Genomic DNA, 26,655 nt, shown 5'->3' with positions numbered 1-26,655 from the left:
AACAAACGACGTGAACTTCATTGTTAGCTATAATCCATTTATTCTGAATATCTTGTGGCATCATGATTATATCAAAGCAATCAGCACAGGACACTTAAATTCAAATAAAGATTAATCACAATTAAGTCCTGAATATCTACAGCGAGATAACTCAAATCCTTACTAATAATAGTAGGTACAAAGTACATCGTAAGGATTTTTTTGTAAAATATATTGTATAAATTAGATTATGAAAATGTTTTAAGTATTGTCATTATAATTGCACAGAATTTAAGGTTTTCAATGTCATCTTTGTGCATCATTTCTAAGTTTTGTTTAGTAATTACACTCTATGAGTGATGGGAATTTTTCATATTTTAAAATTATCGTCTATAACTACAACAGAATCTATAGATGGCTTTTTATCCTATATTTTTCATTTTATACCCTTCTTTCACTTTGATAAGTTCCCTTTCTCTGTATTTTTTGTTTTTCGCTCTTTCTGTATCACATTTCAATTTCTTTGAAACAATCATCTGGTAACTTGCTATTGCTACTAACAGTAGTAGTAAGTACTTTAAAAATATAAGGAAATAATCAACTAATCATTAATGATTAATTAATTACTCCGTAATCATTACTTTTTTTCAGTCTAATTTGTAGATATGGACACTATATTGTTTATTCTCATCGACATAAAAACAGTATGAAAACGAAATGATAAGAAACTCCAGTAAAAATATGCACCATTAAAGTTTACTTAGGCGTTTTTTCTGACTTCCTCGTAAGTCTACCTGGAAATAATTTTGTAGAAGGTAAATAAATCTTTATGCTTTACTGTAGATCTCTGTTACATTAAGCTCATGACAATCTAAGAATCGGTACCAGTAATGTACAACAGGTAGGTGTACATACATGTAATGTGAACACACACATACACTACAAAGACGACAGAGATAAAGAGAAATAAGAAGAGTTGAACAAACCATTATCTTATGGTATTAAATGTAAATTTTTCAATGTCAGTACGATTATCGTTTTACGTAAAAGAATATTACATCCTGTGAAAGTTTCATTACATATGGAATGATTGTATATATGAATGCAAAGATTTGACTGTAAATAATATAACTTAGATAATACTTGAAACAAAGATAGTAAATAATATTCTAGATCGCTGTATTACATAGATTGTATTTGATCACACTTCATTTAGATTGTGCAAGTTATGTCTGTAGACTGATGTTAGTTTATTGAATTCAATTTTAATTTGACTGACATTTCAACCATTTGATTTAAATCATTTATTAGTTAGTTGACCTGTTTTGGTTAGTGAAACTGTGTAACAATTACGACTGTTTACAACCTGAACATTATATTCCAGTAAAGTGGTTTCCAATGACAATTCTATGTTTTCTGTCAGGCATCTATTTTAGACAGTTATTGAAAACTAGAGATTTCTTAGCAGTAAACAAAAACTACTTCGACCGGATCGAACCGAAGACCTTCTGCTCTCATGGAGACTAATTAACCTTTAGCCCAATAAGCCAGTATCCAAAGGTGTACACGTCTAAGTTCAATCAACTTTATGTATTGGGTGATTAACTTTTAATGCATGAGGTCGATAACTGTCACTTATCCGACACTGACGAACTTCACTAGTCATGGCTTCTTAGTAGAACTTCCGGAATAACTTCCAAATTAGGCGATAGAATTTGTTTGAGTTATATCGCTAATCTGTTGAAGTTAGATATAAAAACCACTGAATTCAGGCTCAGTAGCCTATAGGTTAAACGTTCACATGCAAGACCTTAGATCTTGGGTTTGATCTTTGAAGTGCATTGTACCAGGACGACACAAATGTCCTGTCCCCTAAAGTTTTCAGTGATCCATAAGCTGGAGCCAATCTATACTAGAAGCATTATTGTCTAATTGAAGCTACGTTTGACTACCAGGAGATTGTTAAACTCAAAACAATTACATCATACTATAACAGTTAAATTTCATATTATAATTGATAAGCGCCAAACAAAATTATGTCATATATATCATGAAAAATATGAGCAAATCGGTATTCAGTTGTTTATTGGTTGATATGTCACATACTATGTCCACCATATGTCAGTCATTCTGATCAAGCATTTCAAACAACATGAAATCTTACAGTGTACGATTACAATTCCTTTAGGAATGTGTAGTCATATATATATATATATATATATATATATATATATATATATATATATAATAAAGAATACAACGATGAAACCAAAAAGTCAGTTTTGTAGTCGACCACGCGAGCTGATACCAGTAAGGGAAGGACGATAGACCGGAAAGCACTGAACAGGTGTTTTGTGCTTAGTATGAAACACCTTAGTAATGCGCACCAATTTTTAAGTATGAACTCATCGTCTCCTTTACTTGGTGTAGACATTACCAATTTACGATTATAAATCCTCTATATATCGAACAGATAGTTAATGATTACATTCATCGAATTTATTTTTTTTAACAAAACAAGTGCTCGCGTGCGAGACTTTTAGGTCCTGGGTTCGAATCTCGCGGGGGCGGGATCGTGAATGCTCACTGCTGAGGAGTCTCATACTAAGATGAAACGGCCGTCCAGTGCTTCCAGGTTTTCAATGGTGGTCTAGCTTCAACTGACTCATGATTTCAATCTGTGAAAATTTCTAAAATCTCCACAAACCCCTTCTGATAAAACTCTGAATGTAGAAATAGACAATGAGTATGAAATTTTTCAAAATGTTTTATGCTAGGTGATATTAATAACAGACACATAATTCATTTCTGATTTAAATATTCGACTAAATAAAAAGGGAAACCGTCTACTGACTTTCTTTTCTAGAAAACAATTCTTTTTTACATCTTTTTAGATAGGTCTTAGATTTTGTGTGTTCTGTAAAATGTAAGTGTATGTATAGGTGATTCTGTATGAAGTGCATATGGATACATGCACAGACACACACATAGATACACATATGTATTACTACACCGGATGGTAATAAAATTATATTTCAGATTATAATGATTGAAGAAAGATGAAAAGTTGCATACAATCAATGCACATGTAACTCGAGTTTTTTTCTGGTTTGTAAAAGAAATAATCATGAAATATTATATACATGTTGAATGCATACAGGTTGGCATTTATGCATGAAGTGCGTATGCTTATTTCCTTGAGTTCATTATCATCTTAACCTCTATCTTATAATCATTAAATTCACTTATGTTAGTGTATTTAAAATATGTTGTTTTTCTGTTTAGTATATAATTTAATTCTACTTTCTTTTCCATCCAGTTATAAATGTAAAATTATTGGATAACTGTAATGAAGTCTGAAAATCTACTTTACGGACATTTCACACACACACACACACATACATACAGACAGATAGATTTACGCAAAACTTGAATAAGATCAAACTTAAAACAATCAACCACGTCGTTCATTTTACAATTTTATTATTTAACGTTTTATGACAACTAGTGAATTATTTCAAAGCGGTTTATGATGAACAAGTTTCAGTTAAAATTTACTCTGGTATTGTAGACTGAAACACTGAAGAATGGGATTTTATTGATAGTAATATAAAACTAAATGTGATTTGATTAGATACCGTTTTATTTAAACCTATTTTAACAGCAATTCATTATGGTTCCGGTAATCTTGAATGCCATGGATTCAAACCCTGGTGGGTTCGTGGCTGTACACCGCTAAGAAGTCCTATACTGGGGAGGAAAAACTTCAGTGCTCTCCAGTGGTACACCAAAGAAAATCGGTCTGTGTCAAATCGATTTCTACAGAACTTGGTGAACTTAATTTTTTATCTTATCAAACTATTTTCCTTAATAAAGTGTTGTGTAGATTGTTAAATTTCTTTGAAATCATGAACCGGTCCATATTAATCGGCCTTTGAAAACCTGGAAGCACTGAATGAGCGTTTCGTCTTACCATTGGGCTCTTGAATGGTCCTCGTTCACGACCCCGCAAGCAATCTTAAACTAGGAACTTTGCTCTCGTGCGCGAACGCCTGACCTCTAGATAGCCAAGTCGGGATCCCATGGTGTTAATTTCTGAATTCAACCAACCCACGATATTGCGCGACCATCTTTCATTGCCTTCATTGAGCAACTGTCTCACACTCAACAGGAATTAGTCCCACTGATCATGGCTTCTCATTTGAAGTCTCGAAATTTCTTCTCGGAGCTAATCGTAGATGTAATCTTCTGAAGAGTCCGACCTTAGGACGAAATGGTCGTCAGTGGTTGTCTAACAGAGATTAGTTTATGGTTCCAATGACTTTTTCTAGAACAGAATACATTTTACTTTTATTACCTTATTTGCATGCACGAAATTGTTCAATCTAGACTGTTTTCTTTTCAATTTAATGGGAGTAATTTCTTAAAGTAGCTGTGCTTACTACTGTAAGATACGAAAATCCATCATTATTCAAACTCCATTGAACTAATAATAAGAATAAGAATAATTAATTGAAAAAAGAACTAAAAACCAGATTCTTTGATTTGTTAATTCACCATCTTACTTTTAAATGTACAAGTACAAGACATCGATGTCAAATGAAAAATCAACATGATTTTCACCCAGGTAAACTAACAGATAAGAACTTCGGAAAAGTTAAGTTCTAAATAAGTATGATTAAATAAGATGTTCATATCAGGTTGACCTTTTAAATGTATAAACGGTAGATGTTAACAGCTATAGCTAAACACCGTTTTTTTCGGTGTAACATATAATGTTTTTATGACCGGATGAATTTACTTCAACTACACATAAATTAATTACTGATGAATGCAAATTAGTGAAATTTTGTTCACGATTTAACCAGCATTCAAAAATAAAGAGGATTTTGTGGAAATTAATATTCTGAAATAGAATTTTCAATCTATAGTTTTGGTGTCATATAAATTTTTATCCGTTTATCTGTTTCCATATTTCTATTCATCATTACATAGATTATGACTCGAATATTTCTGTTGAGACCAATCTGTATGGAACCAAATGAGTATAGTTTATTCAACTACTAAAATCAAAGTTCTTAATTACGTAATAATCACTAGTCCTTTAATAAAAACATATATATAAATCTATCTCAATTGTCAAACACTATACAGACATTTCATTACTGAAATTTGATTCACTTTGGTTTCATCCTAACAAAAAGTGTTTTAATCAAGCAATCAATTAAAATCGCATTATTTTAACCTATTTCTACCCTACCATAAATAAATTTAAATAATCTAATGGTGCTAAAAATATTACTGTTTCAATCTATTCAATCAAGTTTAATGAATTACGATTTCCTGTTATTTTAGATGTACAACTGTGGTGTATGCTACTTATGTTGACAGAAACAAGTAGTGTGTAACATCAATCAGATGTAAAATCCCTGGCAGCAGAAGAGTGAGAAGATCGAACTGAAGAGAAAAGGAATATAAAAATAGAATAACTATAATGATAACAGAATTAAAAGGATCATGAAGTATGTAAAGGACAACCGATGGAAGATATGCAAATAATGGATTTAGTGTATGATTTTCATATTTTACGATGGCACTATACAATTATGCATAAGATAACTAATTGGTCTTCCCCAATTGAGTCTTTGTTCACTACACAAGAAATCAATAAAATAAAAATAAAAAAATCAACTTACTTATGATTTTTTCCAAGTTTTTTCGCTTCAAAATCACAAAATGTTACACGTGGAAAATTACCCGAATGAAACCATTCACGTCCTTTTAATAAATCATATAATACACGAAATCCATAAAATGTACTATCATTACCAACAAATTTTTCCATCATAAATAATTGTCCAATAATATTTGTTAAATATAAGAATTTAGTGAAAAAATATAAGAGAACTAAAAAATTTCCCTGACGTTTACCACAAAAACATGTACAACAATAATGTAGATGTTGTTTCTTATGTAAATTTAATGATGATTTTTCTTGTGATTTATATAATGTAGGTGATAATGTATGAATAGAACGATATGAATTTGTTGTATTCACATTTGTTGTTATATTTTGTTGAGTATGACTATCATCAATTTTTAAACGTCCAAGCATTGGATGATAATCACCACTATTTCTAGAATTTAATGTTTCCATTGTTGTAACTAATGTATTAGCTTCTTCTGTAACAGATGGTAATCGTTTTTTACTTTTTTTATTATTATCATCTATAGAGAAACTATGTCTAATTTTATCGAATAATGATGTATTAGAATCACGACGTGGTGATGTAATCAATGTGGATTCTATTTGATGATCATTATTGTAACGATTTTCATCACCGCCTATAGGTGATTGTCTTGAATTAACTGTTGTTAATTGCTGATGAAACTGACTTGTAGGCATATATGGTGGTGATTGGGTATGTGAATGAGGTGGTGGTGGTGGAGGGGGATGGTGCAGATGTGAATGTGGTTGTTGTTGTTGATGAAGATGAGGAGGATAAGAGGGTGAATAGTGTTGATGAACATGTATATGAGGTGATTGTCCAAGACCAGTGTAACTTGTAGGAGAAAATCCTAAAACTGTTGATAATTTTCTTTTCCTGTAATCTCTTTGTCTATAAATACAACCTTCCATATAACGAGCTATAAAGCGTACATTTTTCATTGTATGCTCTGGTAGTAGAACATTAGAATCACATGACATTTGTAGAATACGTCTAACGTTGAAACCCGACTGAGCCATAAATAAACGCCATATAAGACATGGTAAATAAAATAACATAGCTTGTATAGCCATTACAATTGGTGCCCATTGATAGTAACCAATAAGTAACATCTCTCTATCCGGGGCTGGAGGTAAACTATGCTGTAATGGAGCAAAATAAGTATTAGATACCCAGCAATAATTCTCAGCATATTCTTCCCAACCACGTGTAAACTCTTGTGGAATCCAACATTGAATAGGTTTACCTTTAAAAAAAACGAAACGAAAAATTGGCAAAACTAAGATGTTTAACCACATTAAACTCTATTGAACGAAACATAATTTGAAATTAAGGACAAATTTAACCGTTGCTTCCCATGACTTGTCAGCAAACAGTTTCTCAATAAATTTTAGCCATTTTGTTGACAGAATATTGATTTGACTTTCTGTTTGTCGAATTGAAGTGTAACTAGTCAAAATGATATATTATTAAGGTTAGATACTAAGACCATTGCATGCCGACCTAATGGTATGGTAGCCAAGCATTTGAGAGTGAAACCGAAGGTCATGCGTTCGATTCCCACTTGCAGGGTAGTAGATGAGCACTTTTGAGAATCAAAAAATGTAGTTTTATTTGTCGAGCTCACCAACATACATGATATTAACAATTGTTTTTATTCTTCTCTTAACGAGGAGTAATGGTAAATTCTTATCAGTCATTTGTTTATTTCATTATATGTTTCTCAATACAACAAATGCATAACAGTTCAAATAGAGAATTTGAACATGTCAGAAATCATTCAGATGATTTGAATTTGAATTTCATGTAAGTGTCAAATCCCATAGAGCTAAAATGCATCAATTGTATTATTTGATCACCTTATAGTAGTTAATATCACATTTTCTAATCCTCAGCGCTGATCTATTAGGTTGTTATTCGATCTCTGGTTATAGGGTCTTAACACTTAAACGTGAATCGTTTCATTTCTAAGTTCACCGTGTCTTACCAATACGTCTACCAAGCAAGGGTCAAACAAAGTGTACTGTTATATCTAGCCACCCAGACTAATAGCCACATTTCAAAACTATAGAAAAATCAATCATTATTGAGGTCAAGACAATATAACACCCATTATTACTGTGTAATTGATCTTATATCAACTCAGGTTCTGTTGTAGTGTATAGGTATGTAGATCTAATCATATAGTTCTTTTATACTCGTAACGTTTACCCATACAAAAGGAGATTTCAATACAATTAATAAAACGTTTTTATTTGTATGCAAAACGAAAAAAAATACTTATGAATTATTAAAGAAATTCTATATCAAATGTAAAAAACTACTAATTACTATTTCTTCATTTTCATTTACATTTGTCGAAACGTCCAAAAAATAATCTTCAATAATTTCGAAACTAACTAAATAAACTTGAAGTGGTATTGAGTATTTTCTTATCGACGGCTGGAACGCCGTACCGGCTAAATAAATGATGCACTTTTAGAGAGAAACTGGGTTTTCGCTGCGAACACGTATCTTGAAGATTAACAAATAAATCAATCCACTATCCTTATTACTAAAGTCTGTAGTCTGTTCACCGATTCTAGAAAGAAGCAAACAAAAATTGGTCCAACGAATTACATGTACGCACATACATGTTTATATGCTTATTCATAAACGATAAGCTATAAATGTTTTCCGTTGTTTTTGCATAACATGCAGTATGGGTATCTGTAGAGAGTGTAGTATTTTCGCGGTTGAATCCACGAGTCGATCTACGTTAGACTACCAATGAAAACCTGGAAATACTGAACAGTATGGGATTCCTCAGCAGTGCATCCACGATCCCGCCCGCGGGATTCGGACCCAGAACATTCGATCTCGCGTGAGAGCGCTTAACCTCTAGACCACTGAGCCTTCATCAGATGGTGTTAATATCTAACTTCAACCAATTCACGATATTGCGCGACCACCTCCCATAGTCTTTGATGGGTCACTGCCTCACACCATCATACTCTTAAAATTCATTTATTGAGCTAAGGAAAGAAAATAATAGTTGTTTTAAAGTCAGCTGTTATTATTCCCCTTTAAAAAACATTATGGTGATTATTATTGCATACTTTCAGAGAGCAGAATAAAAAAGAAGCTAATGAACAGAAATACACACTCAGATTTTATCCTAGATTTTTTTCTCTTTTTCGCTGCTACCAGAGCGCACTTATCCATCTATCATCTTTCTTTTTTTGTTGTCGATGCTGAGTTCATTTTTTTCTGTGTTGCGTGAAAAAACTCATCCTATTTTCAACATTTTATTATGCATATCAGTTGAGCAACATACGGTGAATGAAGGTAAGCTTATGTTGGTTACGGGTGAATAGGTGGAGATTCAGAGAGATGGAGAGCAAGCGAAGTAGTGAATCAGTGAGTGGGAAGGCGAAAAAGTGACAGGGAGAGAAAGCATCACATAAAAGACAAAAAGCAAGTGAATTGTTTTTATTTTGAATAACATTATAGTTGTTGTTACCGATAGTGATATTGATGATGATAGTGATAATGATAATGTCAATTTGATCAATTCCCCCTTATTACATCCTATTAGAAAAATATCTATTCCACTTTTTATCTATATTTTTGATGCAGATCAAACAAAATGAAGCGAATTAACTGTTATCATGACAGCTAGCAGACAATATTACCTTAATACTGTTCAATAAACTGATATAATCGAAGAAGAAAAAGAGGAGAAAGAGATACTTATCTAATTGCATATGACGTACACACATACGCTTGTTCGTTGCAATGATTATTACTTCTATTATTATTATTAGTAGTAGTAGTATTAAGGTTGCCAAAAATTATGAAGAGAAGAGACATAAATCTCTTGTGCAATTTCAATGACAACCAATATCAGTGAAAGATAATTTATTAAAAAAATACAACTGATCAGTAGAAAAACTACTACTTCTGGATGGAATAAGTAGTTTGTAACCATTTCAATAAAGTGACTAATTTCTAGTCCGTCAGTCAGTCTTACTCAATGTAGAGTCTGGCATATGTGTACAATAGTTCAAATTGCTGTGTTCCATTAGCACCACGAATCAAAATTGTCAGGGCGAATCCCAGCATAATACAGTTGATATCAGTGTCAGTGGTAGTAGGAAAAATTAGATATCCAAGATACGATTCGCGAAGAAAATGTAAATCAGTGAAATAACAAAAAAACATTTGTGTAACTTAGGTACTTAGGTTCTGAGCGTTAATGATCACTTTAAGATTCATGATCAATATCCTTCGATCAAACATTGTCATTTTACATGATAAACCACTGAATTTAAATAGTCAGTCAGTTAGTCACAAGAAACAAACTGTGCGTATTTACATCGGTTCAAGTTGTCATATCTCATCGGCATACCGCTAAGAAGCCTTCAGGCTGAAATCCATGATAGTGGAGGTGGTAACAGTATCAGTGGTAATTGAAAAGTTTGAGCATTTAAACTACGACTCGAATACAGAATATAAGTTAGTGGAATAAAACCAAAAATGAATTATGAGGAACTTAAAATCTCAGGATTTGAGAGAACACAAAGAATGGATGCAAGTGCTTTATTGTAAACGATTTCGAGCCATTTCGTTCAAGATCTCTAATAATCGCTCACAATAACCACCCGAATCCCCACAACGTAGTCTGATCAAGGCCAACTTGGCTTTCTGAATCCTAAGATCATTACAAAAACCTCTTGCTAGATGCATTGATGTTATAAATTAAGGTGAGTTTAACTTATTAAGTTGACTTATCTTGGTTACTAATTTAACAATAATTTCACCTAAAATTAACTATTCGAACAGATTTCGCTGTTAACAGGACCAATAAATAGAGTAGAACTACTTAATGGTTAGTAATTTTTGTATTTGTTTATTGTTTCGGACCACTAATCATATATTAAATACCACCATTACACCATAACATTTTCATATCACGTAATACAATCAGGGATGTTTATGAGATTATGCACTGTGATCAATCTTTAGATAATAGTTTATATCATGAACCTATGTTACATAAACAACAATTGGAAATTATGAAACAATTGTCTGAAAGCTCTTTCGTCATATGATAGGATTCTTCATTAATACTCACCCATAACCCCCTAGAGACCGAGGCCAGGGTTTTTGTGTTTTAGAGCTAGTCCATCACTATTTATGATATCTAACAAATTATAAAAATCTAATTACAATCTAATATTTTTCAAATGAAAATCATTAGTTTGTTGTTATTCTTTCAAAGAGACATTTTTACTATTTATAATTATTCTCACCTCTATTTCTGATTGATCGGTCCAATCAATCACAGATGTAAAATAATATTCTCAAATAGTATAACTAAACCGTTTACAATGAGTATATTTGATGTCTTATTTTCCTTTCACTGTATGGTGAAAGCCAGACAAAAATCATAAGTCGGTTTGAACTTCTGATAAAAAAAGCTTTTATAGCTATCTTATTTAATGAACTGCAATTGTGACAGTAGTATTCTGATATTTTTGTTTGCCATTTATAATTAACCATGCAACAGACATACTTGAATACAACTGATCGATAAGTGAGTAGTCACCAGTTTTATATTTACTTAGTTCTATGTAGTACTGATTGAGTCCCATCGGTCAAGCTGAAATGTGGTCATCACTTTAACTGACTCAACATCGACTTATGTTAAAATGTAATCTGGCAGCTGTAGGTAGTTGACTAGTAGTTTTGGACTCATGCTACCTGGAACTCGTCAGCAGTGTACACTCGTAATTTTAAAGTAACTGATGCTCTCTTTGAGATTCGAACCTTCATCACCAAGCTTCACAGTTCAATATAGCAGGTAAACTATGCTAATGAGTGTCACCTCGCATGAAGTGTAGGTCTAGAATTCTTGCAGTCTCTGATACACTCGGTACACTGATTGCTTAAGACAGTGAATTATTTACTTCGAAGAAACAATCTTACACATCAACTTACACATTTTCTCTTTGATAAATGTGAAAAGGTAATCTCTGGCATTCTGTTTAATCGTTTACCAAGTTTCATCAGATATAGATTAAGCTCTTCTTAAGGAAGAATAATAATATTGTTTACCATTTTGATGATAGATAGAGTCAGTTTTTAATAAATAAATAAATCCAGGGATGAATTCACTTATGCCTTTTAAAATTGGTTCGCGAAATGTGTTTTTCTTTTTCATTTATTTCATTAATATTATACTAGCCTATACCTAATTTTATAATGGTTAATGTGAATTACTTGTATTTTGACTAATCTGATGACAAAATTATCAATTTTTCTAACTTGAAATGAATTTGGTATTAGGATAATCATCCTTTTTTAACGTTCAATAAAAATACACTATCTAGCATTTTCAAACATTTTTTAACGTTTATTTATTGGATTATTAGTAGATATGAATTCAGATTTTATAAGGGACTTAACTCCAATCATCTAAAATTATCTATGTATGTTATCTGTGAATACGCCATTGTGGTGAATCTCGGTTTGCTAGGGGAAAAAAAGCAAACGATGTGAAAATCAGTTCTTGAAATGAAATCCTCAGTAAAATCTATGCTCTGACAAGTAATATTTACTTACTGAATGAATGAATGAACGAAAAGATGATAGATAATGAACAAATGCTGAACAGGGTGAAATAAATGCGTTAAAAATTCACAGACACGTATCGTATTACCTTTTTTTCTCAAATACAAACTTTGAAAAAAGAAAAGAGTTTATCGTGTTAACTATTACACAATTGACAATATATAAAATAGTCTCCTTATACTATTTATCTTCTAACAGCATTGAACTGGCAATGTCTTGTAACAGTTCGAAAGTTCTTAATAAAAACACAACGATTCATGACAATTTTAATACGCAACAACAACAACAAAAAATGATAAACGAATAACTTAAATCGGTCAAGTAAACTCGGATTTATTTCGTAATATTTAAGTAGAAATGTCACATAATCAGATTACAATTTGACATAACTTTTAATAAACACAACTACAGTTGTTACGAATAAATTATATTTATTTCAGACTAGAATTTATGTGGTGGTTTCTATGAAATTCATTCAAAATTCCGTTCATCATATGATTGTATAAGAAAGTAATCGAAATATATATATATATATACAGATATATATCGTAAGCAAAACACTATTTTTATATTCATGATAAATTTAAGCTTAAAATTAACGGCTAACTATTGCTATGTAATAGTTTCTTATTTTGAATAAATATGAATAAGAGAGAATTCAAAATGGCTAGTATTATCAAATATGAACAACTAGTTAACAAGTTGTATTGTAAGGGAATCGGTTAAGTAGTATAATATTGAAACTTAAGATTCAAAAGAATAAAAACAGATGAATGAATCTACGTTAAGCTAATCGCTTTTGAATCATGTCAAATAAGTATTTTAATGGTTAATCAAAACCATTAGATGTACCGAAACCAAGTAGTGGACACTTATAGACAAAACTTAACGCAATATTCAATCATTTTATGTCAGATCATCATTTGGCAATCTTTAGTTACCTTTCATTCAAACTACTTTATCAGTCAAGATTGTACGAATTAAAGTAGAAGGTGATTGATCATAAAATTGTGTAGACATTTGATGATACATATTTCGTATAGTCAATCTTTAATCATAAAGAACAAAAAACCTATAACATATAAGTGTTGGTTTAAGCTGTCATACATTCACTTGGTACATTCAGAGAATAATATTAACATAATGTAAAATGGGAAGAGTAGTTTAAAGACGCCATATTAGCTGCAGTAAGAAACTGAATACGAGGAATACGTATTCTAAAGGAATGAAGAAAGGGTATGAAACAACATTAGGCTAAAAATTTGTTTTTAAGAACTATTGTAGAGACTAACAGAAATTTATATATACCATCTAAGTGATTAATAGCCCATGGTGTTTAATAGTTATTCCTTTGATATTATAGTTATTACATTGGTAACAATACTCAAATTATTAAATTTACCAATGTGGTGATATTTTTGTCCATGTAAGTGTTCATGATTGTTGCACTCTAATTCGTGTTAATTGACTGTAACACAAAGATATTTACTCAGGAACACAACCTTCCCTTGCATATTCACTATGCTTTATGGTAATGGTTTATTATTAAAGGTTACTTGAAGCTTTCGATGCTTACTCTACTGCATAAGCGAACTATGGTAAGTAAAGAATAGATTTCATACATTCTAGTAGTAGTTTTGTTTAGTCAGTCTTGTTTATCAGTAAAAAATTAAAACAAACTAATGATTGTTTTAATGATTAGAACTAAAGTGTTGTTCTCTTCGTTTCACACATGAAACATCAGTAACCTATAAACGAAAGAGAACAACAGTAACAATAAGACAAACTAAACAGTCATGGTAGTAATTTTAAATTCGAAGTAGAGACAACATTCACTGTTGACGTTTTCTGTAAGCTTCATAAGTAAATTACGACCATTTCATTATTCATCTAAAAACAACATCAGATGAGCACAATTTATATCGAAATAAATAAATTTTTGGTATAATGCCAACAATAAAGTTCACAATGTATGTTTAATACTACTTGTGACTCCCGCTTAGATCCTTGTATTGATGTTCACAGTAAATTTTGAACCCAGTAACTTCCGCTTTCGAAACTCATTAGATCAGTAGAGAACATCATTTTATTTGAAGCGATATGTACTAGGTTTAGGTATCTGTGTAAACATCAACACTGGAATCCAAAAATGTCCATCAGAACAATCCTAAACAGAATGAAACACGAGTACTTCATTCTACTGTTAGTTAAATAGTAAATATCACTATAAGCTTTCTACTAAACTCTTTATAAAAACAATCCATTCAGAATGAATATATAACAGTATAAACTAATAAATTTCGGTTGAGAATATCAACAACAAAAAATTACAAACTCTTACTAAATGATTATTAAAACATTTTAAATAAAAAGAACTTGTAGAATTATTCGACACTATTAGAAAAACTCCTTATTCTATCACATTAGTATTGAATACTATCAACAAGGAACACAGCTTACTGAATGTAAATATATCAATTAAATTTCACAGATCCTATATAAGATATGACAGATTAGAATTGTTTAGAAATAAGTAAACAACCGTTAACCCAGTCCTATTCAGAATGTCGCTGTAGGAAAATAGTTATATCAAGAAAATAAACAGTCAAACAAACTTTATTGAATTAGCGAAAACTGACTGATTCATCCATATATATAGATGAACAATTTATTTGTTATATAACCTCATATTATAATCAAATTATTATTGTATTTGACCTGAATAGAAAAAAAAACTGGGGAAAATTGCATAAATATCTAGAATATAATTTACATAAAAATGATATAGTTTTCATTAATGAAACAAATATATTTGCCTCCGAGGCTAATAGATAAGTTAAATAACAAAATTAACATTTGAGTAAACAAAATAAAATCACTTTGCATTACAACACATATATGAGGGTATATCAATTCATCAATACCATCATCATCATCATCATCATCGTCATCTAATATTAAATTACACTCTATTATCAACTATCAATTCATTACTCCATGTCAATTATACACCCACAGTAAACAATACATATAACAATAATAACAATAATAATAATGTTGTTATTATTATTATTAATTTATAGAAAGCAGAAAACGCCACTCCATCGATCACATTCCTCAAGAGAATTTATCATGATTATCATCTCTGAATAAATCATTTTCACTCCATCTAACACATCTCAATTATACAATGTAAACTGGTTGGTTGGTTGGTTGGTTGATAAACAGTAATTAATTGAAGCTTCTCAATTTCACAACAATTGGTTGACTGATCACTTGTAACCAAGCAACCAACTTGTAAGCAACATCTGAAACACCAACAACGGCAATAACAATAACAATAATGATAACAACGACAGCAAAACAACGAGAAGAAAAAGAGAAATTTTCAAATACAAGGTGGAATTATGTGTGTGTATGTGTGTGGAAAGTTTGGTGTGTGTATTTGTAGATGGGAGCTGGATTTGAGCATAACTGGGGCATTGAGGAGAGTGAGGAGTGGTAAACTGATTGAATGTCATTCTTTCACCTATCCCTCCTTCTCTTCACCTCCCACCTATTCACTCTTTCAATTGGAATTCATTTGCATTTTTTTATTGAATGAATCGGGAGGTGTTTGTTTTTCTGTTTATTTTCATGGATGAGTAAGTTGGCTCACTGATCTCCGAAATAAACAGTTTAGAACGAAAATTTCGATCAGATTAGTCATTAGCAGTAAGTAAACAGCTTCGTGTTTGTAAATAATCTCCAACTGAATGAAGCCATAAATGTGGAAGTCTGTTCATCTATTCAGTGTCTAAATTGTGCTGTACTGACTCCTAGATGTAATATTTCTTGATTCACTCTTAGGTATAGTACTGAAACCATGAGAGTGACGATTATTGAATTACAAAGCAAAACGTATGTAGTGGCACCTGGTATTCTTTCGTGCTCCATACGGAAGTCATTCGTACACTGAATTACTTTCCAACATATCTGATTTCCATTAATCCTTTGATTGTTTAGGAAACAGAAGTGTTTTAATCAACAATAAATTATTTTCTCATATGAAATTTAATTAGGTTCTTGACAATATTCGAGAAACTCCAACCTTACCTTATCGATAAAGTTATTGATAATGAGTCGCTGACTGTAACATAATTTATATTAATTATTGGGGAAAAATCAAATGCAAATTTCGTAACGCTTCAGAAATATTACAATTTATCTAGTATAATACTTGACTGTCATTCTATGATAATGACTAGGTTGACATCGTTTTGGTAATTAAAGTAAAAGATAACGTTTTAAAATAGATCGATTAAAACTAATAGATAACTTAAAGAAAACTGTTTTAAAGATATTTATTTCGGAGATCAGTGAGCCAACTTACTCATCCATGAAAATAAACAGAAAAACAAACACCTCCCGATTCATTCAATAAAAAAATGCAAATGAATTCCAATTGAAAGAGTGAATAGGTGGGAGGTGAAGAGAAGGAGGGATAGGTGAAAGAATGACATTCAATCAGTTTACCACTCCTCACTCTCCTCAATGCCCCAGTTATGCTCAAATCCAGCTCCCATCTACAAATACACACACCAAACTTTCCACACACATACACACACATAATTCCACCTTGTATTTGAAAATTTCTCTTTTTCTTCTCGTTGTTTTGCTGTCGTTGTTATCATTATTGTTATTGTTATTGCCGTTGTTGGTGTTTCAGATGTTGCTTACAAGTTGGTTGCTTGGTTACAAGTGATCAGTCAACCAATTGTTGTGAAATTGAGAAGCTTCAATTAATTACTGTTTATCAACCAACCAACCAACCAACCAGTTTACATTGTATAATTGAGATGTGTTAGATGGAGTGAAAATGATTTATTCAGAGATGATAATCATGATAAATTCTCTTGAGGAATGTGATCGATGGAGTGGCGTTTTCTGCTTTCTATAAATTAATAATAATAATAACAACATTATTATTATTGTTATTATTGTTATATGTATTGTTTACTGTGGGTGTATAATTGACATGGAGTAATGAATTGATAGTTGATAATAGAGTGTAATTTAATATTAGATGACGATGATGATGATGATGATGATGGTATTGATGAATTGATATACCCTCATATATATTTTATAATCCGATGTACTTTTGTTTGACGTAATGAATTTTGGTCTTGTGCTTCTTATAAACGTTTTGGTTTGCTTCATTAGCATAGTATATTTCAAATCATGTTCTTAATAATTTTTTGGATAAAGTTAAGCATCGTTTTGGGTTGCTTGTGGATGTTGACATGTGTTTTTTAAATTTAGTATCATTCCAGGTAATATTTTCGTCAGATGACATCAACAGTAATGATTTAAAGGAGCTCTATGTCACGTTCACAGCTTCATCTTGCTGAAGATCTCTAATTTGCAGGGAGCATTAGTTCAATGTTACCCATTGACTACCTACAACCACCAACTTATATCATAACATAGTGCGGCCGAGGTTGTTCGGTTAGAGTAGTGACTATATTTCAATTTCACCAATAGAGCACAATCAGTAACATAAAGAACAAGACAACTATGACATCGGTTATTTCACTGACTAATCAATAATGGATAACTAGTTTATACAATAATAAAGTTTACATTTTTTTATATTCTCATTTTCTTAACTCCTATGAATTTTTCCATGGTCTCTTAAATACACGGGTAATCAATGATAAGAAATGGAATGAAACTTCAAATTAATTTTTGAAAAAATAAACTGATTGTGACTAAGTGGAATTCAGAAAGATAATTTTTTCCATGTACAACTCTTCAGTTGAGTTCTGTCTCATCCCAAACTATTCATGTTTTGCATTAACAAATTTTTCATCGATTGAGATAATGAGTCAATTGAAGCTAGACCAACATGGAAAACCTGGGAGCACTCGATGGCCGTTTCGTCCTAGTATGAAACTCCTCAGCAGTACGCATCCACGATCCCGCCCACCACGAGATTCGAACCCAGAACCTATCAGTCTCATGCCAGGTGCTTAACCAAATAGACCACTGAGCCGGTATCCAACGGTGTTAATGTCTAACTTCAACTAATCCACGAAATTGAGTGACACATCCCCTATTGTCTTCAATGAGTCACTACCTCACCGTTAATAATACCGAAAAGAAAGTTATAGCACTCATCAGAATATTTCGATTAATAAATTCACATAAATCGAGGATTCTAAGACGATTTTTAAACTCGAACTTCAAGGTAAAACAAAGAGTGAATAAATTTGGACATGTTATCCAACGTGTTCAACCATTACTTACGACAATCATGCTAACCCCAACAAGTTAGTCTATATCTACCAATATGGCTTATTTCAAAAGTCAATAACTTCATGGAATGGGCATTAAAGTTAAATTGTTATTAGCTATAAATAGATTTTATTGCAACAATTTACTTTACTTTGAAATCTCATAAAATTATTTCCTATTAAATTATGTAAAAATATGTATGTTTTTAAAGTAATTTTTATTGCTATAAAATAATATCAGGTAGAAAATCAATGATAAACCAAAGATTGTCATATTACTATGTCTTCTTAGTTCGCTACATCTCATTAGTTCTATTGAAAAAGTAAGTACCGTAGAATTAGTCAAGTGTGAATTAGTCATTAGCCAGTAATGTGAAGTTATTTTAGGAGGATTAAAGTTCTAACGATAACAAAGTTAATGTCCAATTAAATACAAATACATCGATTAATCCATTGTTAACCAATCAGGTTTTGACAATGAATCAAGAAGAAACTAGAAGTTATGTGTATGCTTTAGTTACAGTACATTATCGTTCCGGCTTGTTTCCATTACATTCAGTTTCTAAACTATTATCATTCTGATTTATTTCAAATTGATTCAACTACACTGATCAAAAGTTGTTAAACAAGAAAGAATTTATCCGGGTGATAATCAACATATACCAAAAATCTAATTGAGACTATAAACCTGAATTAGTCAGTTACAAGCATCAATAGTTGAAATCATGAGTTAATCGAAGCTAGACCACCATGGAAAACCTGGAAGTACTAGACGGCCGTTTCGTTCTATTGTGAGACTCCTCAGCAGTGCGCATCCTACCCCCGCGAACTTCGAACCCTTTCTGATAATAATCATCTGCTCACTAGTGGCTGACTCCAAGAGACATTTCCTGGAGTTCTAGTGAGAAGCCGTGACCAGTGGAGTTCAACCAGGTCTGTTGTCAGATATCAGCTCACTGAAGACAATGGTGTACAGTGGCTTAATTCCGTGGGTTGGTTGAAGTTAGACATTAACACCGTTGGATACCGGCTCAGCGGTCTAATGGTTAAGCGCTCGTGCGTGAGACTGATATGTCCTGGGTTCGAATCTCGTGGTGGGCAGGATCGTGGATGCGTACTGCTGAGGAGTTTCATACTAGAACGAAACGGCCGTCCAGTACTTCCAGGTTTTCCATGTTGGTCTAGCTTCAATTGATTCATGATTTCAACTATTGAAATTACTAAAATCTCCACAAAACCCCTTTTGATAATTACAAATATGTTTCATAATGTTACACAAATTAGAACAAAACGCAAAAATATACATTTTTGTTCAATAGATGAGTAGATGTATGAATGTGTACTCGTAAAGTGTCTCAAATTAGAACAGTACACTTAATCAATGTTACTGATTATCCAATTAACTATCAGATGAATTCAGTTTCAAGCATCAATATACAAATACTGATATAAATTTAAGTAGATGCGTGTCTTATCCATGAAAAAGTACATTTCTTTACAATAAAAAAAGGTGAAAGAAAATGTATGATTAAAGTCCTCTCCTACATTAATTAACTTTAAAAAAAGAAAAAAACCAATTTTATTTAAGGTTAACAACACGCTAACTTTCATTCAACCAATTTTTTTTAAAAAAAGGTAAAATAAAATTAATATTAAAATAGAAACTTCATTTTATCTCATAATGAGAAACTTGATCAATCTAACCTAAATTCAATTACAAACAACTGGATTCTTAAAATCATGGTTAAAAAGTTTTTTTCGCAATTCCAATCAATAACTGTGGCTTCTTTAGTAAAATAAAATAATACCAAAGAAGCATAAATGGTTATATTTCATAAATAGAAAAATAATATGATTTACAAGCAGTCGAATCTAAAATGCGCGTTTCGTTCTATTTGAGACACATCAACTAGATATTGTACCTGTATCCCACAGTTGATGTTCACTCTGAAACTCGAACCCAGTACTGTTCACTTCAAACTCTATCACGTTATCCACTTAACTACTGGATCCTGATAGCCAACAGTATTTGCAATGGGGTGAAGTTTATATTCATTTTGTATTGTTTCTTTAGATCTTCCGATTGATGTGAACATCAACTGTGGGATGTAGATACATCCGGCTGACGAGTCCTAAATGGAGCGAAATGGGCATCCTGGATTCCACTGCTAGCCACTATCCATCTTTGCATATAATGCTCGTGACTTAAAGCAATATTGAGGCAATCCGCACAGGATGTACATATGCCAATAAATGATTGAATAATTGCAGTCCTCAACATCGATGGAAAGATTCAAATAAACAACACAAAGTGAATTTAATATGATTTACATATTCTTGTGCAATTGAAACAAATCAAACTTGAAATTAGTAATCTTCGTGATATCATGGTTTAACTTATACACATATATAAAAAAAACTAGAGACCAAGTGATTTTTTAGAAGATTTAGACTGCTTTTTACTCCTCATAGTATTTCACTTCTTTGAAGTTTATAAATGAATTATTTCTTTGCATCATGTTTGAAGTTATCTTGAAGTGAACGAAGACTGGTGGTGTAACCAATTTATTATTTAGTTCAAAACTACAGAATGTTTTTGTAAATTATGTAAGCTATACATTAATCACTTCATTTGTGCATCTTCCATAACTTGTCATTTACATTCTTAATGATTCTTCTAATTCTCTTTTCATTCCAGTTGTTTTCTGTCCCGCTTTTGGTCCTTTTCAATCTTCCCAATCGCCTTTTGACAAGCATTCCATTCCTGACTGCTGTTTCATACCACTTATATCTGTCAACTTCAGTGGTGTACATAACATTCTGATATACAGTTGTTTCATGTGCATGAAACATTTAGTCTGTTTGATTGATTTATAAAACTTTTCAACACGAGTAAATAATTCTTAAATTAAAGTATCTTAAACTACATTGTGTATCATTTAGTACCTAAGTGAATTTTATCAATGAATTCGAATGACACATGAATTATCTCGTTGTTAATGATAATTTCAACTCAGTAGTTTAGTGAAGAAAAGGTTGATATTTGTGTACAGAGTTGAAGTCTCAAAGTAAACATCAACATTTAGATTCAGGTATATTCAACTGACAAGTACCAGATAAAGGGAAATGTACCTACTAAATTCCATTGCTAACCACAATTCATTAATTCTGTAATACATGAATAATTTTCTGTACATAAAAATCATCAGTTTCATTTTATATCAATAGAATATGGCACAAACATGTTGTGGAGAAAATATAGACAGCGGGAAAATTTATAATGAAACTATTCATCTTAAAAGATACATTTGCTAAACAACGGTACGTAGCTTATAAAATTTTAATCATTTTTCTTAAAAAAATTAATATGTTTTAAAACTTGTATAAAATGTATATATGTCATCTCCATGTCGACTTTTTAATTTCTAAAATGATTTCTTAATTAGTATCGGTTTTCCACGAAATTTAGGTTTTTAAGTAATTATTTCAGCATCACTTACTTACGCCTATTACTCCTCATGGAGGAGCATAAGCCGAACACTAGCACTCTCCATCCAACCCTTTCCTGGGGAATCCTTTCCAGCTCTTTCCAGTTGTTATTCATTCTTTCCATACCTGCTTCTACTTTCCAACGTAATGTGTTATTTGGCCTTTCTGTTTTCCGCTTGCATTCGGGATTCTAAGTTAGGGCTTGTTTCGTGATGCAGTTTAGTGATTCCCGAAATGTATGTCCTATCCATTTCCATCGTCTTTTCCTAATTTCCTCTTCAGCTGGAAGCTGGTTTTTCTCTCCCACAGTAGGCTGTTACTGATGGTATCCGGCCAATGGATGTTGAGTATCTTGGGTAGACAATTTTTGATAAATACTTGTACTTTCTTGATGATGGTTGTAGTGGCTTTGCAAGTCTGAGCTCCGTACTGTAGAACTGACTGTGTTGACGTTCGTATTGAAGATTGTGACATTTGATATCGGTTGACAGACAGTTGTTTTGAGTTGCATATGTTCTTCAGTTGTAAGAATGCTGTCTTTGGTTTGCCAATCCTTGGCTTTACGTCTGCATCTGATCCTCCTTGTTCATCGATGATGCTTCCCAGGTATGTGAAGGATTTTACATCTTCCAGAGTTTCGTCATTAAGTGTGATTGGGTTAGTGTTCTCCGTGTTACATTTGGGGATTTCGGTTCTTCCTTTGTGTATGCTGGAGCCTACTGATGCAGAGGCTGCTGCTACACTACTTGTCTTCATCTACATTTCTTTGTGTGTATGGGATAAGAGAGCTAGGTCATCTGTGATGTCTAAATCGTCTAATTGGTTCTGAGCTGTCCATTGCATTCCGTGTTTCCCCTTCAGATGTCGAGGTTTCCATAATCCAGTCGACCACCAGAAGAAAGAGGAAGAGAGAGAGTAGACGGCGTTTTCTGACTCAGAGCCTTAATTGGAATGCATCAGTCAGGCCTCCTCCATGCACCACTTTGCACTGTAGTAAGTCGTGTGAGTTCCAGATAGTGTTGACAATCTTCTCAGGAACTCCAGTGTCGTAGAAGTTTCCATAATGTTTTCTTATGTACATGCATTTCAGAATAGATCTCTCAAATTTTTTTTAATTTACAGCACAGCATGATCATAGTTAGACAACTATTTAAAACCAGGAAATATGGAACTGCTATTTTATTCAAGTGTGGGACAGTTTAGTGGAGCACATCCATGACTCCAGCATAGTGGACCAAACTCAGGACGCTTAGATCTTAACCTCTATACTTGAAGTGAATTACTCACATGGTTAAGCTTTACTAGTCACAGCTTCTCACTAGAACTTCTGGAATTGCGTCCACCTTAGGCAATGGAAGACAGTCACTCAATATTACAAAATGATTGAATTTCGACATGTAAACTTTTGAATTCCAAGTAAGTCGTTTAAATGCCCATGAATCATGACGAAACCTGAAGGTGAGGACGTGAATATGCTCTACGAATAAGTGACGTACTAACACTGATACAGATTTCAGTTAACAATGTGAAATGTAATGTCTCTGAACCAGTGCAATCAATTGAACTCATTGAAAAGAGTACATATCCTTTCATTTCTATAGACACACTGTACTAACTAATCTTTAGACTTTTATGTCAATTGTCTTCATCTATTTAACCTCAATACATTTTACGTCTAGATAGACCTTGTTGACGATTCTAAGGCTAAGCTTCAACATTTTTCTCAACGTCTCTTCATTTTCAAATGTATTAAAACTATGCATGCATAAAATAAATTTCAAAATATTTATATCAATACTGTATAGCTTAGTTCTGTCTCTGTCATTCTTTTCTTTTGTTACTCAACGTTTTCATAACTATATATACACATATATATGTATCTAAATCATTTCAAATTAATGACAAATGAATAGAATGTACTAAACAGAAAACAATATCTACCTACCTATCTATCTGTCTATACAACCGATGATTTATATTCTCAATAAATTGAAATGAATAAGATTTATTCTTTCTAAATCAAACAATTTTTCACGCTTGACTTTTCATATTAAGAAAATAATAATACTCATATTAATAGTAATAGTAATAATAATGATAGTAATAATAATGATGGTAACGACTAATTATTCTCTTTTTATAAAATACTAACATACATTCCTTTTGAATGTAACAAATATGTTAGATAAAGAAAAAAAAACAAGTTAATTTACAATTTCATATCAAATTATTCACTCACTTTACCTCTTTCTCTCTCTCTATCTCCCTCTCTCTCGTTCTATTCATTTCTTTCTATCAAATATTTCAGTACACCAACATGATTATTAATGATTTATCCTTTTTATATCACTTAACAACCAACACCGATATTGTTAGCTTTACTATGGTAAAATTTATTCAGTGAGATCACGGAGTGAAAAATATCAGGTCATTTTTTTAAAAAGAAAGAGTTAAAATTAATGTTAAAGTATTACTTCTCATTTAAAATTAGTAGTAAAACGGTACTTTATTTGACTGTCTTTTTAATTTTCTCCAGTTATTTGTTATTTATTTACAAAACAGGAATCCGACTGATTGTTAGTTTCTTCTCTCTCTCTCTCTCTGACTTGTTAATGATGTCAAGTAACCGGCAATACATATATAGTTACTATGTTTTTGGGGATCAACTAGATTTCATTTTAAACATTGTTTGTCCATCATCTTCTATTTTGAAAAAATGGAACTTGTTTTTATGCTTTTCTAGAATTTTGGAATTGGCTTGTTGACTTTTGTCTTAGAATAATGTATTATTCTGTTTCCTTTTATGTATTTATCTTTGCTGTAATCTGATTGATTGACAACTAATTGGCGATGAATTTAAATATATAAACTAATGTTCAGTAAACCTGTAATTATCTAAAACGTTTTGTAATGTTCACGAATGATATCGAACTTGACACTTTACGTCATATTTCTTTTTATTTAGCGAAGAGAATCCGTGCATATTATAGTGTAATTTCCACTAAAGATTTCATTTCAAAAATTTAGTGGGTCCCGCCTATGTCACTTGTGAACATGTTCGATGTAATGCATACTGATAAGGTGGATGAAAACTGTAATATAATAAACTTCAGAGCTTAAAATCAAATATGCATTACAATTTTTAAAATATTCAGCAACTATGCAATAAACAAACTGAGAAATTACACAAAATGGTGTATATGACACAATTAGTAAACCCCGAAAACGTTATGAATAACTGTAGATGAATAAATTAAAACATTTACACTCAAAGTTACATCAAGTGTTACATTTGTGATGAGAAAGTTATCTATTTGTGTAATAATATGTTAGGCTTAACGGACAAAAGGACTTAAACACTTTATAATAAGTGTGGTTATACTACCAGCAAATAAACAGTTAGTCGTTTTTACAAAATACTCTGAATGTTGTGAAAACAGAATGAAATTTGTTTGTTAAATATTGTAAATTTACAATTCTCTAGTATACAATGACAATAACGGATCTGTTAATACAAGTGATAAGCAATGTAAATGATTTTAAAAAGACATTAAGTAAATACTTTTAATGCAATCTGAAATGACTCAGTAGACGGATACATACTAAAAATTTATTTTGAACTAGATGAATTCATTGAAATATGGTTATAACTCGGAATATAGAGATTCAGTCATTACAAATTCTACCCGTTTCTTGTTCACGATTACGTGATGGTCTCCCCCTCTCTCGCTCTCTCGTGCTCAATTCGTTCATCTATATTTTTCACTATGAAACTAAATGAATTTATAAATGTTACACACTAAAATGACATTTTTAAAACATTTTATCCATCAATTGTCTTATTAAGTACGAACGTACAAAAAGAAATGATTTTACTTCATTTCATGGTACTCTAATTTGATTATGAAAATTTAAATTCATGAATGCAAATTATTATCAGAATGGGTTTGTGGAGATTTTTTAGAAATTTCACAGGTTGAAATCATGAGTCATTTGAAGCTAGACCACCATGGAAAACCTGGAAGTACTGGACGGCCGTTTCGTCCTAGTATGGGACTCCTCAGCAGTGTGTATCCACGATCCCGCACCCCACGGGATTCGAACCCAGGATCTACTGGTTTCGCGCAGATCGTGGATGTGCACTGCTTAGGAGTCCCATACTAGGACGAAACGGCCGTTCAGTACTTCCAGGTTTTCCATGTTGGTCTAGCTTCAGTTGACTCATGATTTCAACCTGTGGAATGTAAATTATATTAAACTGTTCAAAATATCATATATTTTGTTATTAACAAAAGCAGATAATAGTTGTATACAAAGCTTAGCATTAGACATAAATAATGTTTTTTTTGGGAATGAGAGCTTTAATTAGTGGAATTATCTTTAGTACATTAAAACTGGCATATTGTCTTTAATCTTTGAATGACTCCTGTAATTATTCGTTACTAATCATATAGATAATTATGAATTTGAAATATTTATATTAAGATAATTTATTTTACATACATATAAATAAAGATGAAGATAAAGTTTGTCTATTTCACAAGTTATTTGCTCCTATTAAGTCT

The 26,655-nt window shown here is 31.8% G+C and overlaps 1 protein-coding gene across 1 annotated transcript in view; it reads right to left on the bottom strand.

Moving 5' to 3' along the window:
* The window catches only part of MS3_00004531 (uncharacterized protein), a 358,189-nt gene that overhangs the window by 15,403 nt on the left and 316,131 nt on the right, over positions 1-26,655 (bottom strand). Inside the window, exon 4 of the mRNA XM_051212462.1 lies at positions 5,676-6,954. Coding sequence (XP_051072647.1) covers positions 5,676-6,954 — 1,279 coding nt within the window. The remainder of the gene's footprint in view (positions 1-5,675; positions 6,955-26,655) is intronic.

This window comes from Schistosoma haematobium, chromosome ZW (assembly GCF_000699445.3).
Source record: "Schistosoma haematobium chromosome ZW, whole genome shotgun sequence".
Taxonomy (NCBI): Eukaryota; Metazoa; Platyhelminthes; class Trematoda; order Strigeidida; family Schistosomatidae; genus Schistosoma; species Schistosoma haematobium.
This window is presented reverse-complemented; position numbering and strand designations above follow the sequence as displayed.